Below are 18,271 nucleotides of genomic sequence, written 5' to 3' on the forward strand. Positions count from 1 at the left end.
GAGGGAGATTTAATTAAGGGCAGTGGATCATCTCCTTCATTAATAATTGGATGGATTATTTGGAGTTGGAGAACTTCCAAATTTCTGTCTAATTCACAACACATTCGAAAACACATTAACTTGTTCTTAACCTCTTTATAATTTAAATTTGGGGAACGCTTAATACATGTTAGTTATATGTCTTCACACAACTGTCCACTAACATCATCGAATGCAGCTTTATATGAACAATTCTAATCTTGTTAAGATTACTGTTGAGCTAACTTCTAAACATGATCTTAAGGCAACCCGAAAAAAAGCATATGTGTGGCTTTAGTAGTTCCAACGATTTATCCTATATTTTAAATAGTTTTTACTATGAACATATTTAGTTGTAAAGGGATTTCACACATACATTTGTGGATATGCATTTTTACGTATAGCTTCATGTAAAATGAGGCTGATTATATGTGTGATAATTTGTAAAGGAAGTCCATAACTTTTTATTAAAGGGGTAATCCACTACGATATCATATTTTAAACTTTAGTTGATGTGTAATGTAGCTGTGTGAACAAACATCATCTTTGAATTTAATACACTCAAAGTTCAATGCAAAGGGAGATATTGGCTTTTACAAAGTTAGCTTAGCAAAGCCTACAGCGAATGAAGTTTGGGGACTACAAAAAAATAGACCCGGGTTAATGATGTCATAAACCCTTCAGATTACGCATATACACCTTATGCAGCAAAGGGGCGTGGCCAAAGGCACTGTAATGTTATATCAGAGACGGTGAAATCTTGGTGATGTAGAGCTGTTCTGCGAATCACAGCACATTATTCTAGCTGACCAATCAAAGCCTCTTGAGGGTGGGTCTTCAAAGGAACAAGGAAATATGACAGTCGTTTTCAAGGTGTATATAATCAAAGTAAGATATATGAAAAAAATAACATGATTTTCTAGAAATAAAGCATGAACCCACATTGCTTTACACCCCATAAACACAACCAAGCCTTAAAAATACACTCTGGACCACCCCTTTTGTGATTATTAATTGAAACTTTCTTTTGAGGGAGCAATTTATTTTTATTGTTAGGTAGTTATCAGCTATTGTAAGAACATTTAAATCAGGGCTGCACATCATATCATTACAGCATCGATATTGCAATGGGTGAATCTGCAATAGTCACATAGCAGGATCTGTGATGTTGATTTTAGATTGTAATTAACCAGAAAACACAGTTCAGTACAAAGTTTCATCCCAATAAAAAGAGTGAAAGATTTATTTAAGGGCATTTGTGCACTAGAAAATGTGTAGCTTTATTAAAGATTAATCATATTTAATCATTTCTACAATTAAAAAATACATTAGTCAACATTTGAAGTGCTTAAAAAAAAAAACTCCAGAATTGTCCCAAGAAAGGAATAAATGTTGTTGAATAGTTTTAGGATATATTTGAGGAAAGGTTTGATCCACTTTAAAAGTTGACTATTTTATAAAAGTATTATTTTACAATGCTAGAATTAATAAACTAATTAACTAAGTTAACAAATGTATTGTTCAACAAACAGCAAATCTCTATTTAATTAATTGAAATATGCTTATTATATTTTATGCAGACTCACTGCACAATCAATAAAAAGTCATCTAGTGAAATTATGTTCATATCGCAATATACTATGGCAGAAAAACAAAAGACTGCAATGTCAGCGTTTTCCAATAACATGCAGCCCAATTTGAAAAATATTTTTGTGAATGCTTTTGTGATGTGTAAATATATGCATAGTTAGATAAATGATAACATATTTATTATTCAAGATTTGTCAATGCACATCTTATGTCAATGACGTCTCCTACACATTTTTAAGTGCAGTCACATCACTCATCAGTTTATTGACTGTGACTGCTTAGCTTAATAAAAAAAGAACACGATCTTCTTCAATTTGCAGGATTGAATGAAGTCCATCAAATGAATTGATGACATTTGTGTTGCTGTTGTATGTGTATATTTTGCACATTTTGCACAATGTCATGTAACAAGTGCTGACACTTCTGTAGAAATTGTACATGCTCAAAGTGAAGTCTAGCCTTAATGTTCAAAGAAGAATTGACGCTAGAAAACTTTCTTCGGACACTGAGACAATTGTGATATGACATTTGTAACATGTTGAATTAAAATGAAAAACACAATCTATTCTACTTTCTGTCAAGGCTGCAGTTTTAGGTTTATGATTTAACTTATTGATCTTCTACTGGTCAGTTGGTTAATCTGCAGGTTAGAGTTCATTGAACTTGAACTTTGGAATATAACCGGATGCATGATTTATATTTCATGAGCTTGCAAATGCAATGCAAAAGTGTAGTGCAACACTAGCCAGAATATCCACCTTATCCACTCCATGTACTTCAACAGTTGAATTCAGAAGAACTGAAAGAAATCATTTTAAATATTGAGGTTTCACTAAAATAACCGGTAACACTTTACAATAAGGTTGAATTAGTTAATGTTATTACTAACATAAACAAATAATGAACAATACATTTATTACAGTATTCATTCATCTTTGCTAATGTTAGGTAATGAAAATACAGTTGTTTATTGTTAGTTCATGCTAACAATGCATTAACAAATGTTAACAGGCATGAGTTTGGATGTTAATAGTGCATTAGTTAATGTTAAACCAAGATTAATAGATGCTGTACAAGGATTGTTCTTATTAGTTAATATTAGTAAATATGTTAGCTAATGAAACTTTATTGTGAAGTATGACCAAATAATCCATATCTGTGGTAAAAACTAAATGAGAGATAGGTTATTTTTGCTTCTTGCTCTATTTTTAATGCATCATGAAATAATATTAGGCTGAATATTGCTTATTATGACATTGGTACCACAAGGATACCTCCATGACATGAGCTCTTTTGAGTCCGCCGCATTCTGCTCCAGACTACTTATTTCCCTTCTACTCTGTAAAGTACAGTAATAATCAACATGTTCATAAATTGCTGTGGAAAGACTTTTCTAGAGTTATGAGTTTATTGAATGTCACTTCCAAAATTGTTAACATAAGTTATGCAAAGCATTACACACAGAGTGAATAATAAGAGTTTTCAAGCACTGCACACTCCTGATGTGGCACTTCAATTCAGAAAAGTTAAAATGACATTAGAAGTAGATTGTTTTCAAAATGGTTACCCTTCTAAATAAATGTAACCAAAGGTAAACACATTACAGCCCTCAAATGTGACCTCCAGAATGTGCAGTCTTCAAAATGAGACAAGTTTAAGGTTTCTGAAACCCTGTTTGACAACACTCATGAATAATTCCACAACTGAAGATTTTATGTAAATACTTATAAAGAAAGGGAGTTAAAATGTATGCACAGGTTATACTTTCACATTTTTACTCTGGTCAGTATTAGCTCAGATCAGCACAGACACTGAGGGAAACAATTCCATCACAGTAATTAATCTCCCCCGTTTACATTATAAGGGTGGTCTGCCTCAGCCATCTAACAGTGCTCATCAATGTCAAAATGACAGAGACGGCCAATCAAATCAAAGTAGGCGATATTTATCAAGCACAGAAGGAGAACAGAGAACGAAACGTCTGGCTGAATAGGAGCCAGGTAAGATTAGTCTAACATTAAATCAGCCAATAATAATATAATAATTAATACAGTCGCTGATGATAAAAATAAAACGTATTGATTTTTTCCATCAAATATCTCTATTTTCAATTTAAAGTATTTGACCTGAGAATAAAGAAAACATAGCAACAATCATTTATCATTTAATAAGCTCTAAGCTTTAAATCCATCAAAAACTTTAGTCTTTGCTTAAATAAATAAATAAATAAATAAATAAATAAATAAATAAATAAATAAATAGGATGGTCACTCTTCGGTCAACTGCTAGGGGCGCCAGAGGACAATTCCTTGACGGCTGTGACTGAACTGTGTTTGCTTGTTACTGCCTTATAAGCTACACGAGGGAATATTTATCGATTCTAGTTTATCTTGATCTGAAATAAAACGACTTCAGCGTAGATTAGTTTGCTTACATCCAATTAAAATACATAAAGAATCGTCAAACACACGACACTCTGACTCTCCCCATTTGATACGTCTTGAACTTTTTAAGAGATGTCAGAGAAACTAGTCATAACGATGAACTGAGGAGGTCTCTGGGGACAGTTTTATCTTATTTCAGTTACATTGAAATGTTTTAAGTTGCCAATAAATCGAATATAAATGGAAATGGAAAATACAGTGGAAAAAGTTTTGTAGTGGCTCACACAGGATCTGGTTTTCTGCATGAATTATCTGGCGTGCTGTCTGGTTTCAAATGAATACACATCTGGGATGAGCCCCACGGGACGAAGCGTTAAAATATCATGATATATTGGAGCAATGCACACACACACATGACATGCACACACCAAAACGGATCTCTCCAAAAAAAAAAAAAAAAAAAAAAAAAAAAGGGGAAAGGACATTGTCGCCTTTTATAAACTGTACTGTAATTAAGTAAATGAATACGCGGGCCATATTTTCCACTGAGCACTGCATAATGCCATTCTCTACAATAATGCCTTAATGCCATCTGAATTAAATGAATACTCTACAGTAATTAAAGTTTATTAAAGACAGGTGGCCAGCCGTTTGTCACTGAGGACTATATGCCTCCAACTAATTACTCATAATGTTAAATATTGCATTTCTCTTTCATTTGTTGATAAAAAACACGACTTTAATATAATTTGCAGATATGAATCTCCAAATCCACAAATTAATCTAAATAAAATGAATAAAACAATGTTGATTAATTTCCACAGACGAATCAGGGATTTCGAAAAATCGGCTGATTTGGTTGATTCAATTACAGAGTTGCTAAGTGAATTAGCATCACATTTGTCATCATAATTCTGATACATCTGCGTCTAAAATGAACTTTATGAGATTATGGCTAGAAGTAGAAGTTTATTATCATCTTACTAGGCCCTAATTCATCAAGAGGTGGTCTCATTTTACATGTTCAGATCGCTTTCTCTAGCAAATATGTAATACAGTAGGTTCCATTTTGAACATGTTAAGTACAAATTTCATTTTATTGTTAATGTCTGCTGTTTTATTGCAATAGCAATTAATTATACTGGTTTGTATACTGTAATATAATTGTATCGATTTGTACTACAACGTAGACACACCATAAAAAGCTACCACATTTTTTTCTTGCTTGCAGTCCGTGGGTCTGAGTTAATTAGCAAATTGTGAGTTAATGAAAGAGAGAGGGAGAGAGAGAGAGAGAGAGAGAGAGAGAGAGAGAGAGAGAGAGAGAGAGAGAGAGAGAGAGAGAGAGAGAGAGAGAGAGTCGTGAAGGCTGGAGAGCTCCAGATGTGGCACGCGGGAGCTGTCACTTCAGCACTAATGCCACGCGCTCACGCGGCGAACTTGCAGCATGCGCTGCAGAAATCTAACGCAAATCCCCTTTTATTTTGTGAGTACATGACTTTGAACGTTTTAAAAGGTTATCATTTATATTAAACAATAAAAAAAACACATTTCCTATAATACAAATGACAATTTGTTTGAGGAGTATAAACCCAAGAGCGCGTGAAAACACGGACCTGCCAGATTTCCATCGGCACACGCGAAATATAAGCCAATACACAACAGCACACCTGTAGGTGGCGACGCGATTTATGGTTAGCCCAGGAAAACTATCTCTGTCTTATATTATTGTTCTACATTTGTTTTTTATGGTTTATTGTTCAACCAGGTTTTATAAAACAGGACCAAACCAATAGGTGCTGCCAAAAATAAATAGATGTTTGATAAAACTCACCTCTGTGCATTTCCTCTTGCTGTGATTTACCGCTGTGTCCGCCTTCGTGAGCTCTGTAGGCGAGCTTTATCTCTCCATTTTACAAATGCCAACTTTTGTTCGATCTCCTTAATCCCATTCCTCAAAAACTGAAAAGAAAAGCACCGTATTCCGTACGAAAAGCGCGCGCCTCAAGTCCGCCTGACAGGTTGTGAATGAGTTTATAATCCTGTTGAGAATAGCGTTATAAATCCACACGCAGTGTATCACCATTGAGAGGAGTCCGGAGAGAGACGCTCTTCTGAAGGAGTCTCTGGCTGAACTGAGCTCATCGCACTAAACGAGACTCATTTGAGCTTCGGGCGCTGCTCGCTTGAATGAACAGCATGTGCGCGTGCGCACTTCACAACAGTACGACGCGGAGAGCGCGGTCATGTTAAGGTGACGCGATCTGACACGGCTGTAGCATCAGGAGTATTGATTTATACGCTATTGAGGAGTTGAGTTATTTAATGTGAAAGAGTGTGCTTTTATTACCGAGAAGATGTAGGGAACGACACCCTTTTCTATTATTTTACATTTATTTAACAAACACAAATCTTCGAACTCGTATGTGAACACGAACAGATATTATAAATGTCATTACTAATGACAAGCATCTTCTAGCAGGCTATCGTCTGCTACATGTCATTGAACCAAGAAGACTTGAGATGAACACAAAGGTAATAAAGCATTTGGTCATGTTTATTTTCAATACAACATTCAAAAAGACATCTAGTGACAAACGGCAACCAAGAACATGTTGAGAGTGGTTCATTAATAATTAAAAGAAAGCACAGATGTACAACCTGTTAGGACCAATATGTACCTGTTCAGAAACAACATGTGAAAACCATCTGCAAGAATTGCATGCCAATTTACATGCTAGTCTAGTGCGCAGTTGCATTATTGGTGGTTTTACAATTGATTCTGACTCGAAACCACTTAATTAATGTGCATATATTGCACCATAACAACACCATATAAAGGTAAAGGAAATTAGCATATAAATAATTGCATGGATCAGAGCAGCTGTCAGATATTTACAGCTAAGAACAAAAGCCTTCACATTGAACATTCTTCAGCAGCTCATAATTAATTTCCAGTGTTTAAAAAAAAAAAAAACAGGTAAAAGAAATAAATATCACCACTTTGAAATAAAGGAAAAATACCTAAAGGCATCAGTGACTATGGAAAAACCACCCAGTTTAAGTATTGATAACAGTGCCTTTACAATCAGAAGGAAGACAGACACAGGGGACATTTTTAGAGGGCAGTGCATGCAGAAACAGAGCACAATGAGCAATTAGGTTGTGGAGACTTGACATCCTATAGAAGCGCTGAACTTTCCAGGGAACCATTTGGAAGTGGTTGGCACAGAGTGTTGATTGTTAAAGTAATTCTTTACCACAGAAGAGTGATTAATAACCGTTTTTGGTTCCATACAGCTAAATGTTTGATACAGTCAGTTTACAAAGGACACCTTTGTTAAAAGAGAGCCTCATTTAGCGCTTAGATTCAAAGCATTTGTTTAGTTAATGGGTTGAGTGAAGTGAAAGAACTATCACGCAGTCACATCCATACACAGAAAGGCCGACAACTAATTAAGTCCTTCAAAACACACAACACACAACACGAAACTTAAAACAAACAAGACAAAGAGAGAAAATTACTGGTTCTGTTCCTGCCTGCTTGACATTTCTCTGTTACTTTAACAGCACGGAAAGAGTTTTAAAATAACATGTTTATGCCAAACCAAAGTGGAAATAAATGGCAACACTTTCATTTCTCGCCAATGTGCAAACACTATAATGCTTTAATTCTGATGATAAACTCACATGGCAACATTTTGAGCAATGTTGATGAGAATGGTTGCTTGGCTGCTTTCCTGTTGAGAATAGGTTCCCATATTGTATCGGTTTCTCATTGGCTTAATTAATTGACCATCTGGTTGCCAATTGATGGCAACATTTCCCAAAGTTGCACAGCAACATTCCTCAAAATGTTGCCCAGTGTATCATCAGCATACGGATCATGTAAACCAAAGGTGTCCAAACTAGGTCCTGGAGGGACGGTGTCCTGCACAGTTTAGCTTAAACTTCCTTTAACACACCTGCCTGGAAATTTCTACACAGCAAAATCCTCTGAAGATAATTGACTCAGAAAGTATTTGGTCACTCTTTAAACTCATTAAAAGTTGCTCAGCAGCAGAGTTAAAGTTAATGAGTCAACGAAGGAATTAATTGAGTGATAATTAAGCACTGATAATGAATACATGCTGTTAATATGCAGAAACAAAACTACAACTGACTTCAGTCACAGCCGTAGATGAAATCAACTGAAATAAAACCCATCAAATCTCTCAAAATCTCAGCAGAGGATCATTAAGCAATTCCACAAACAGCAGCTTTACAGATTACCAACCTGTTTGCCCTTATTTCTGCCGGACTCTACAAAATTCCAAATAGTGATATTATTAAGAATTAACATTATAATTTTTTTACTACAGCAATAAAGAAACAACACTTTTTGTGTTTTGAGATGTCACCATTGAGGAGAAAAGTATGCTTCTCAACTATGGTGAGGGTGTATTTTTCTGCAGTGCATGCTGGGAACTATACTATAAATTTTGTACGATTCTCTTAATAAAAAAAAAATATACATATTAAACCATTGTTGAGATGCACATGCTGATTATTGATGTCTGTGTCTCTAAAGTGATTCAGATGCTCAGTGTGTTTAAAAACTTTATAAAACCACAGCTGAGGTCCATTCTCTTAAAAAACACTGACATTTCTCTCATATGATAAACCGTAACTTAAACATAATTTGCAAAGTTAGACATGATGCAAAGTTAACTTAACAAAAGTAATACAGGATCAGTTCATCTAATCATATTTACTGTCTTTGTACTTGTCATAGCAATCAAAGAAAAACGAATATTAGAATCAAACAGCCCAAAAAATTACAAAAGTAAATCAACCATTTTTCTCCACGATGGTGACATCGAAAAAAAAATGAATATTGTTTTTTTTTGTGGAAAATGTAAATAACTAAAACAGATAATTGTCAACAAATCTCAAATGGACTTTTGTGGACATCTGAAAGAAATAAAGTAAAACAGGTTAGTAATAAGTGAAGCTGCTGTTTGAAGTCAGCTGAAGTTTTGTGTTTCTCCTCTGTATTTCTGCATATTAACAGCAGGTGTTCGTCATCAGTGCTCGATTATCACCTAATTAATTCCTTCATCGACTCATTACCTTTAACTCTGCTGCTGAGTAACTTTTACTCAATTTAAAGAGGAACCAGATACCATCTTAACTGAGTAATTTTTACTCTGAGGACCTAGAAGGAGCTTGATTAGCTGCTTCAGGTGTGTTTAATTGTAATTGGAACTAAAATATGCAGGACACCGGCCCTCCAGGACTGAGTTTGGACACCCCTGATGTAAACAAACTCGACGGAAACATGCCACCTTCTCTTCAGATGTCAATACAGGCACGTTACTCTTCAAACAACTTGCATTTAAATAGATTGATTCCTCTGATCATTAAATGCACGAAAAATGCTCCAGTGCAGAAAAAAAAGAACCAAAATAAATAATTAAATAAACAACAAATGAAAAGCGGACCCCATCTTCTCAACGTTCACCCTCAATTCCCTCACATGGCGTCGAAATGGAAGCGATGGGCCTCTTGTCTTTTCTCCCGGTCATCAGCTTTCTGTAACACACAAACAATCAAAGCTCGCTACATGCTGTAACGTCACGGTTTTGATAGCAGGCCGAAAAAATTCGGGTCTTGCACGTTAACCTCGCCAGCGAGCTGAATGCAAACACAACACAATGGCTTTTGATGCATTGCTAGAGGAAAGGACAGACACTGAGAGAAAGAGACAGACGGAGAACTCATTACACACACAATGGCACACTTTACCACAGCGAAATACCTCTGTGTGCGATCACAGATAGAGCCAACACCACACACTTGCTGCCCGAGACTGATAATAACACACACTGCCAAGCTTGGAGAGTGTGTGTGTGTGTGTGTGTGTGTGTGTGTGTGTGCTTGGTGATTATACTGTCTCGGTGATGGCAAAAATGATGTCTATTCTCAGCTTGTGTGAGTGACTCACGCGTTGAATCCCTCTGTGGGACTCGTGTGAATTGGCTCTCCTGTTCTATAAGGGTCACCTGGATGTATTTTTAGCTTTAGGTGTGTCTTTTTTCTCTCTTAATAACTGCACGATGCTCATAAGCAAATGCCAAATCAGTTAAGGTAAAAAAGCAATGTGCCAGACAGGTATAAGAAGAGATTGCTTCCTTTTTCAAAAGGACTTTACATCTCACAGACCATGCAAAATAGCTGGAAGCTTTGACTGTGCGCTGTCAAGCCTTACGCTTTCTGCTCGGGAGCGTCCAGATGATATCTATTCGCAAGATGCACCGCTATATGTCTGATTTTTTCACATGATATGGTGCCGAGTCACATCAAACACTGCAATCCACAGGGTTTCATCGCGGTAATTGCGGGTTGTAGTGCAAGTGAAGATCTGAGATACATACCTGCGAGCTCATCCTCATTTCAGCTCCATTTAAAGTGTGTTCAGAGAGTCACAGGACAGTCACTGACTCATTGATTACTCTGTCACGAATGCTCCACTTAATTACACACTGATAAAAATAGCCTGCATGCTTCTCCGAGCTCAGGATTACTACCTAGCAAGAGTTGGAGACTGTCTGACCATTTTAAGTTCTTCCAGAAGGAGTGTGTATATAATAATAATGGTCTCTGTCAGATGATGCAATGATGCAACTTAACTTAATGTTTCCTAACAGAGTCAACGGCAATGGAAAGTTCACTTTTTCCACATACAAAAATGCCACTTGATTTCCTTCACCACATTCGGTTAGATGTGCTCTTCTACAAGCATGCCTCAAGGCGATGACAAGCTTGAACATATATTGTAAATATGTACACAGGTACCCAAGGAGCCGTAGGCAAAATAATAGAGTATCTATGTGCTGACAGGCTGACATTCATGTGACCTGCATGTATCCGCAGTCTTGTGCATGAAAGACCAGACACAGGTTGACTGTGAGGAATTTTCATTGAGATCATTGTTACGATCATTATTAAAGATCATTATTTTTACACTGCTTATTTCAAGTGCTTATTTCAAGTGCTTATATTCAAGTGCTTGTTTTGCTGTCCAGTTGACACATAATGTTTCTCATATTCGAAGGATATCTATGATATCTGCATTGTGGAAGAAGTGGACAGAACATGATAAACTTCAACACATTGCAATATAAAATACAATGTGGAGTGGTGTTTGTGAATTTTAAATTGCATAAGACTATCAAATTTTACCATGTCGTTCGAGTAAAAGTACTATCACATTGTACACACAACCTGTCAATATAAAAGTTAGATTTCAAAATTGTAAATGTAATTGCAATTGCATTTCAAATCAGAAATGATTCTATAATATTATATATTAATATATTATATATGAATAAACTATTATTTTTATTTATTTTAATTTTATTTTCTATTATATGCCCACATTCACAAAATATTAACAGCAAAATGTATACATGTGTTAAAGAGTGTACAGTGATAAAAAAGGAAACAAAGAAATTAACATAAAAAACATAAATAAATAAGTAAATATAAAGTACAATCACACTATTTCAGAGCAGTCTATACGTGGAGGTTGAAACACAATTTGTTAATGCATGACAAATATTCTGTGTTAATTTAACAGAGCTCTTTTATGTATTCCCAAAGGGGAGACCAAATCGACTAAAATCTGTCAGATTTTTTGTCATAGGTAAGTTTTTCTAATGGTACTCATGTAGCAATTTGTGATATCCACATTTTGAAAGATGGAGTCTGTGATGAAGACCAAAGTAGCAAAATAGATTTTAGCAAAATATACGAGGACAATAAATACCTATAATGCATCTTTTTTTTTTTTTTAAACAGCTTGTTCACATTAAGATTCAATAAATAAAAAGCTGGGGTCATATCAAAATTTAGCTTATGGATTTTTTTCTAGTACCTTATTTATTTTCTTCCAAAATGGCACAATTTTGTCACAGTCCCAAAAACAATGAATGAATGTACTTTTATATTTTTATTAAACAACATTATTAAGGTAATTCCACTGCAAAACATAAAAAATTAAATCATTAAACTACACTACCTGACAAAAGTCTTGTCGCCTTTCCAAGTTTTAGATACAACAGATAATAACTTGACTTCTAGTTGATCATTTGGTATCAGAAGTGGCTTATATTAAAGGCAAACTCCTCTAGAGTACACTTATTTTACCTAAATACAATATGATCATGCCTTGATTTTGAATTATTTCATTAAGACAGTAAGGTCTGACTTAGACAAAAGTTTTGTCACTTTACAGCAATAATGTACAGTAAGGAATATAAAGTCATGCTGCAGTGGAAAAATAATAAATGATAATTACTATTGTGTATGACTGCCAAGAGCTTGGAGGACAGAATCCATACATCTCTGCAATTACACAAATAACTTATTAATAAAGTCATCTGGAATGGTAAAGAAAGCGTTCTTGCAGGACTCCCAGAGTTCATAAAGATTATTTGGATTCATCTTCAATACCTCCTCTTTCATCTTACCTTAGATATGTTCAATAATGTTCATGTCTGATGATTGGGCTGGCCAATCCTGAAATACCTCGACTTTCTTTGCTTTCAGGAGTTTTAATATGGAGGCTGAAGTATGAGAAGGAGCGCTGTATATTTGCCCTCTCCTGTGGTTTGTGATGTAATGGGCAGCAAAAATGTCTTAATGCCTCAGGCTGTTGATGTTTCCATCCACTCTGCAGATCTTTTGAACGCCCCCATACTGAATGTAACCACAAATCATGATTTTTCCGTCACCAAACTTGACTGATTTCTGTGAGAATCTTGGGGTCCATGCGGGTTCCAGTCGGTCATCTGCAGTATTTGTGATGATTGAGATGCAGTTCAACAGATGATTCATCAGAAAAATCTCCTTTCTGTTACTTTTCCAAATGATCAACTAGAAGTGAAGTTATTATTTGTTGCTCTCCCAACTTGGATTAACAAGAAAACCTTTGTCAGGTAGTGTATAAAGTATGTGTACGAAAGAAAAGGTCATTTTAAGATTTGCTGAAGAACACATTAAAGACTCACTCTCCTTCGGTTTGTTCCCTTCGTTATTAGGGGTCGCAAGAATAGTGGAATGATTAGCCCACATTAAACAGCGTTATTACAATTAACTTCACGCAAACATTGAGGATAGCCTAAACATAAAAACAGGGAAAATGAACATGCTTGATTTAACTGATGGTGAACTTGTTGTTTTTTAAGGGACTGAGATGACATTACTCATGTTGAAATCAAAACCCCTTTAAAACAACTAAAAAGGGAATGACAAAAGAAACCAAGAAATTAAATGCTTTTACTTGTCATCCAGTCTTACCACGTGCCTGCAGCCCTTTCTTTAAACAAGGATGTCTACATTCAGGAAAACCAGGTGTGTTCTTGCCCCATGCAGACATGCAAATGATACAGAACACCTCAGCGCCTCATCTATCTGTGTCTTTCCTGCGACATTGAGCAGGATGAAGAGAGAAGCCGGAGGCGAAAAGGAAATACTGCATCTTATCTTCCTCTAATATTGCGCCCCTCCCACAGGGATGCAAATGGAACGGTCTGCAGAAATGGAGCGATCTGCTGAGTCCCCTCCAAATGCTATTTTCACACGCACTACAGGTTGCCCTCTCTTATCTGCTAAAGCCACTTCAATTACAAGCTGTCATGAGGGGCAATGAAGATGGAGGGCAGAGGCTCAGAGAGAGAGAGGAAAAAGGCTTTGTATATCTGATGTTTCGGGCCGCATTCGACAAGAACATGCATGCATTTTCATGAGGGGTCATTTGAGTGCTGGAGTCAATCTGTGCAACTGGACTGACAATTCCACCTCTTGGCAATGGCTTATGCTCAGACGCATGCTGAAATTTAATGCACAAACATTAACCCAAATACAGCTTCCAAACCTATATCTATAACTAGAAGTAGAGAACACTCCCAGAGTGCTGTTTTATTTGGATTGTGAGAAGCTGCGATAATTGCAAAACAGGCCCATTGGAAATACGTGCTTCAGTCTACATTTCAGTCTACATTTCAGCTGTACGCAAAAAGTACACCTGACTTCAGTTTCTAGGTAAAACGAACACTACAGAACATGATGACGCCAATTGCCTTTTGATCCCGTCACAGTGACAGACAAGTCTTCACATTGATCCAATCGGCCAGCATGACCTACTCACACCTGCAGTTCTCCACAATGAACGTCCAATGTTCTCTAGCCTCTGCCACCCAGACTAAAGCTCTGCACAGCAAGTTTGGCCAGAGGAGAAATGATCATGCCCAATTGAACCTGGTTTCTCTCAAGGTGTTTTATCCCTTCACTTTCGTCAATTGGTGAAGTTTGTTCCTCGCCACTGGCTTGCTTGGTTTAGGACTTGGAGCTGCACATTGATGAATTTGCTCTTCAGTGTTTGGACTTTCAGCAGTAAAAATTAAACCACACTGAGCTAAACTAAACTGAACTTCAACTCTGAAAACTGCACTGACATAGCTTTAATTTACTAGAACTTCTATGTTAAGCGGCTCTGACACAATCTACATTGTAAAAGCGCTATAGAAATAAACATGAATTGAATTGAATTGACTTTTGATCCTTTTCACGCCAATAATATTTTAATATAAGGAGATATTATTAATAAATAATGGATTATTTTCATGCAGTTTTTTTGCACATCATTAAATAAATACTTTAAAAACAGCTTTACAGTGTTTATGATTTGAAATCAAATACATTTGCCACTCCTGTCTATCTCCATATGGACGACTTTTCTGGTGTGGTCAGTTTATTAGGTTGCTCATCTTGTACAATGTTGTAAACAGAGGTGGGTAGTAACAAACTACATTACATTTCATTGAGAAAAATTGTTGGGGAACTTGTACTTTTTGAGTACATTTAAAGACGTGAACTTTTACTCAAGTAATTGTTTTAAAAAAATCTTTACTCTTACTTTGCACCATTTGGTAAGTATGAATAAGTATGTAAGTATATAAGTATGTAAGTATATAAGTATGAATCATATGAATTATTCGCAAATATTACAGGGTGCCGCATTGAACTGTGCTGCGAGAGGTTGTTAAAGAGAAATATCTTCCACTTTCATTTATAGCATGCGTGTTTGTATTTAAATGATGGCTGAAGACATGTGAGTTTATCAGATCAGATTATCCATGGACTTAACTTCAGTCTATGTGTTCACTACAAGAAAACATATACATGAATTCCAGCTCCAACCTGAAAAAAACACATAGTAGTAAATGTCAAAATTATGCCTATTTGAATCATATTATTGGTCATTTGATAACTATGGGTTCTTATCGTAATCACAAATTTTATACACTGTTCAAGTGTTTTCCCTCATATCTCATACAAAAAAGACAAACATATTGTGAACCTTACAGCCCTACACATGTTCATGAACAAAGGTTTATTAGGAACATTTAGCGCTTTTACAATGTAGATTGTGTCAAAGTAGTTTAACATAGAAGTTCTAGTAAATTGAAACTTTGTCAGTCCAGTTTTCAGAGTTGAAGTCCAGTTTAGTTCAATTCAGTATGGTTTAATTTGCCCTGCTGAAAGTCCAAACACTGAAGAACAAATCCATCGATGTGCAGTTGATAACCATTTTACCAGAATAAAAGTAACTAGTTCTTGGAGTAATTTTTTCATCTGAAACTTTTTTACTTTTACTTGAGTAACTTTTAAGATTGATGCTTTTACTTTTACTTGAGCAAAAAAAATTGTATACACTACCCACCTCTGGTTGTACAGAGAACTGTGGTTTGAGCTCGGTGATGCACAGTTCCACAAAAGAGATAAAAGCGAAGTAAGTTAAGGTAAAACTATTTGAAAGGTTTGATTTTAAAAACGCTGTTGGGTTTAGGTCAGTGGTTCACTGGTCAAAGCAATCTTGTATAAGAAGAACGTGTATCTGAGGCTTACAGTATATCAAAATGTACCCCAAGTACACAGTAGAGGATTAGTCATCTGAAACGTACAACAAAATGTACCTGGAGCAATGTATTTTAGTTTTGCAGAAATGTAGGCTGAGGTACTTTTGTCATGATACTGGATTTCAGTAACAGTCTATTTCCCGCTAACATTTGAGCATGTTCTTAAACGGTGCTGATTTACCCTTGTGTTCACAAACTCAACAGAAATGACAGTGAAGGTCATCAGTTCAACAAACTCCCCGCTGTTTACTGAGTGTAATCAAAGATACAGGGACACTGGAGCATTTTCAAGCTGCAATTCATTATCGAATCGCTAGTAAGTCAGTTTACAGACAAACCAGCTGATCAATGTGACTTTGAAATGCTCCAGTGTCCCTGTATCTGTGGTTACACTCAGTAAACAGTGGTGAGTTTGGTGAACTGATGACCTTCACGGCCAATCACAGTCATTTCTGTTGAGCATGTGAACACCATGGCAAATCAGCAGTGTTTAAGAATGTGCTTAACAGTGATCAAATGTTTACGGGAAATGGACATTTTAAAAATTTCAGTATTGATTGGTATCAAATTCCAGCATCATGACAACCCTAGGCTAAGGCATGTACTTTCAATGTGCCTGGGCAGAATAGTTGGAGAGAGTCATAGGAAAAACAAAGATGCTGTTTAAAATGCAATGTGGATTAGTGTTTGTGATATTAAATTGCACAAGCCTGTTTAAATATGAAGTCTGCATGTTCTGCATCTTTGTAGGAATGAATCACAAGGTTTCATTTAATATACATAAACTCAAGCATGTGTAAAGCTTGGTGTGTTTCCAGAATCTGTCGCCTTACTATTTGAGTACTTGATCTTATAGACATTTTGTTAACACAATTCTCCATGTCACCTCAGTATCATAACATTAAGTACACAACTCTGTCGGAATAAACATTATGTTTAATTTGAAAGTGGCAAATTAAAATTACATTTCGAATAAGAAATTATTATAGAAATATCTATGACTGATGTCCGGCAGAGTGTACTTTTCACAGTAGCAGTATTTAAATCGCAGCTTCCAAATCATATCTGTGACTACAAACAGAGAAGGATCTGAGAGTTATGCTAAATTTGGATTGTGAGAAGCTGCAATAAATGGAGAGAATGAGAGGGAAAACCAAGCGATAATGTGCTACAGTCTGGTAATGTAGCAAAATGCGATAATAGACCACCTGCAGTCTACAGAGCGCACATCCCCAGTTTGTGAAAGCAAAAACAGCGCTGTGAAGCTTCTCTCTCCGACAAGCGGGCCGCTTCCTGACCTTTTAATAGCTGAATAAGTGAGCAGTTCTAATCGTCACCTGAACATGTGCATCAGGAAAGCCCGTGCTTCATCAAGCAGTTATCAAGACGAGACAAAGAGCCAAAATACTCCCTCTCTAGGCCTTCCTTCAGCCTCTCTCTTCCCTTTTGTCAAATATATAATTGCAGGGCTGAGGAAGAGAGATATGGAGCCAGCATGTTATTTTAATGCAGTGTCAACTCCAATGAAGGTCGTGTAGTGGGAAGCGCTTCCCTGAGCAGAGAGCAATTATGGTTTTCAGCGCGCATAATCAGGCACCCACAGCAGATGGCTTTGAGAGGACGCCAACACCAGAACAGCTCTTCACCGCTCGCACACATGCGCACTCAGAGCGCCGCCAGAACCGCCATAGCGAAACACACACACGAGCACTCTTTAAAAGAATGAAAAGGCCAAAAAGGTCTCCTGATAAACACCATGCACACGCTGGAATAGTTAAGGATGCAGTAAAAGTCAAAACAAACAAAAAACAAGTTAAAAAAGTTACTATTTACATTTGTTTTGCAATCAATTAAGCATTTTTGCTTTTTAATTTGCTTCTATTTTTAACATGCAGCCTGTGTCAATCTCAGGTGGCACCACATTACACAGCTGCATGTTTATTTAGAAGACTAGCCAAGTTTGGAAACTTTCTAGGCAAGGGTTTTGGACAACAGAAGAATGTATAATTTTGTCAGAAAAATCCTAAACAAACAAACCTAAACTGATGGCAGAGTGGTGGCTCTGTGGCTAGCACTGTCGCCTCAAAGCAAGAAGGTCACTGGTTCAAGCCCAGCTGGGCTAGTTGGCATTTCTGTGTGGAGTTTGCATGTTCTCCTCTGAGTTCCCCGTTTCCCCCACAGTCCAAAGACAAGTATTATAAGTGAATTGGATTAACTAAATTGTCTGTAGTGTATGAGTTTGTGTGTGAATGAGAGTGTATGGGTGTTTCCCAGTACTGGGTTGTAGCTGGGAGCGCATCCACTGCCTAAAACATA

At 36.4% G+C, this 18,271-nt stretch overlaps 2 protein-coding genes across 4 annotated transcripts in view; both read right to left on the reverse strand.

Annotated features, from left to right (window-relative positions):
• The window catches only part of neto2a (neuropilin (NRP) and tolloid (TLL)-like 2a), a 30,699-nt gene extending 24,570 nt beyond the window's left edge, over nucleotides 1–6,129 (reverse strand). For both annotated transcript variants that reach the window (XM_073908877.1, XM_021477939.3), the window contains exon 1: nucleotides 5,827–6,129. Coding sequence is in view for 1 of the 2 variants with exons in the window: in XM_021477939.3 (XP_021333614.1) it covers nucleotides 5,827–5,836 (10 nt within the window). In the remaining variant the exon portion in view is untranslated. The remainder of the gene's footprint in view (nucleotides 1–5,826) is intronic.
• Nucleotides 6,130–6,528: 399 nt separating this feature from the next.
• Nucleotides 6,529–18,271, reverse strand: part of itfg1 (integrin alpha FG-GAP repeat containing 1) — a 228,834-nt gene continuing 217,091 nt past the window's right edge. The window contains exons 18-19 of one of the 2 annotated variants that reach the window (XR_012383480.1): nucleotides 9,298–9,566; nucleotides 6,529–7,923 (exon numbers count right to left, since the gene is read on the reverse strand). Coding sequence is in view for 1 of the 2 variants with exons in the window: in XM_073908876.1 (XP_073764977.1) it covers nucleotides 9,507–9,566 (60 nt within the window). In the remaining variant the exon portion in view is untranslated. Of the gene's footprint in view, nucleotides 9,567–18,271 lie in introns of both variants that reach the window. The other variant, XM_073908876.1, reaches the window with a different exon arrangement.

Source organism: Danio rerio, chromosome 7 (genome assembly GCF_049306965.1).
Source record: "Danio rerio strain Tuebingen ecotype United States chromosome 7, GRCz12tu, whole genome shotgun sequence".
NCBI lineage: Eukaryota > Metazoa > Chordata > Actinopteri > Cypriniformes > Danionidae > Danio > Danio rerio.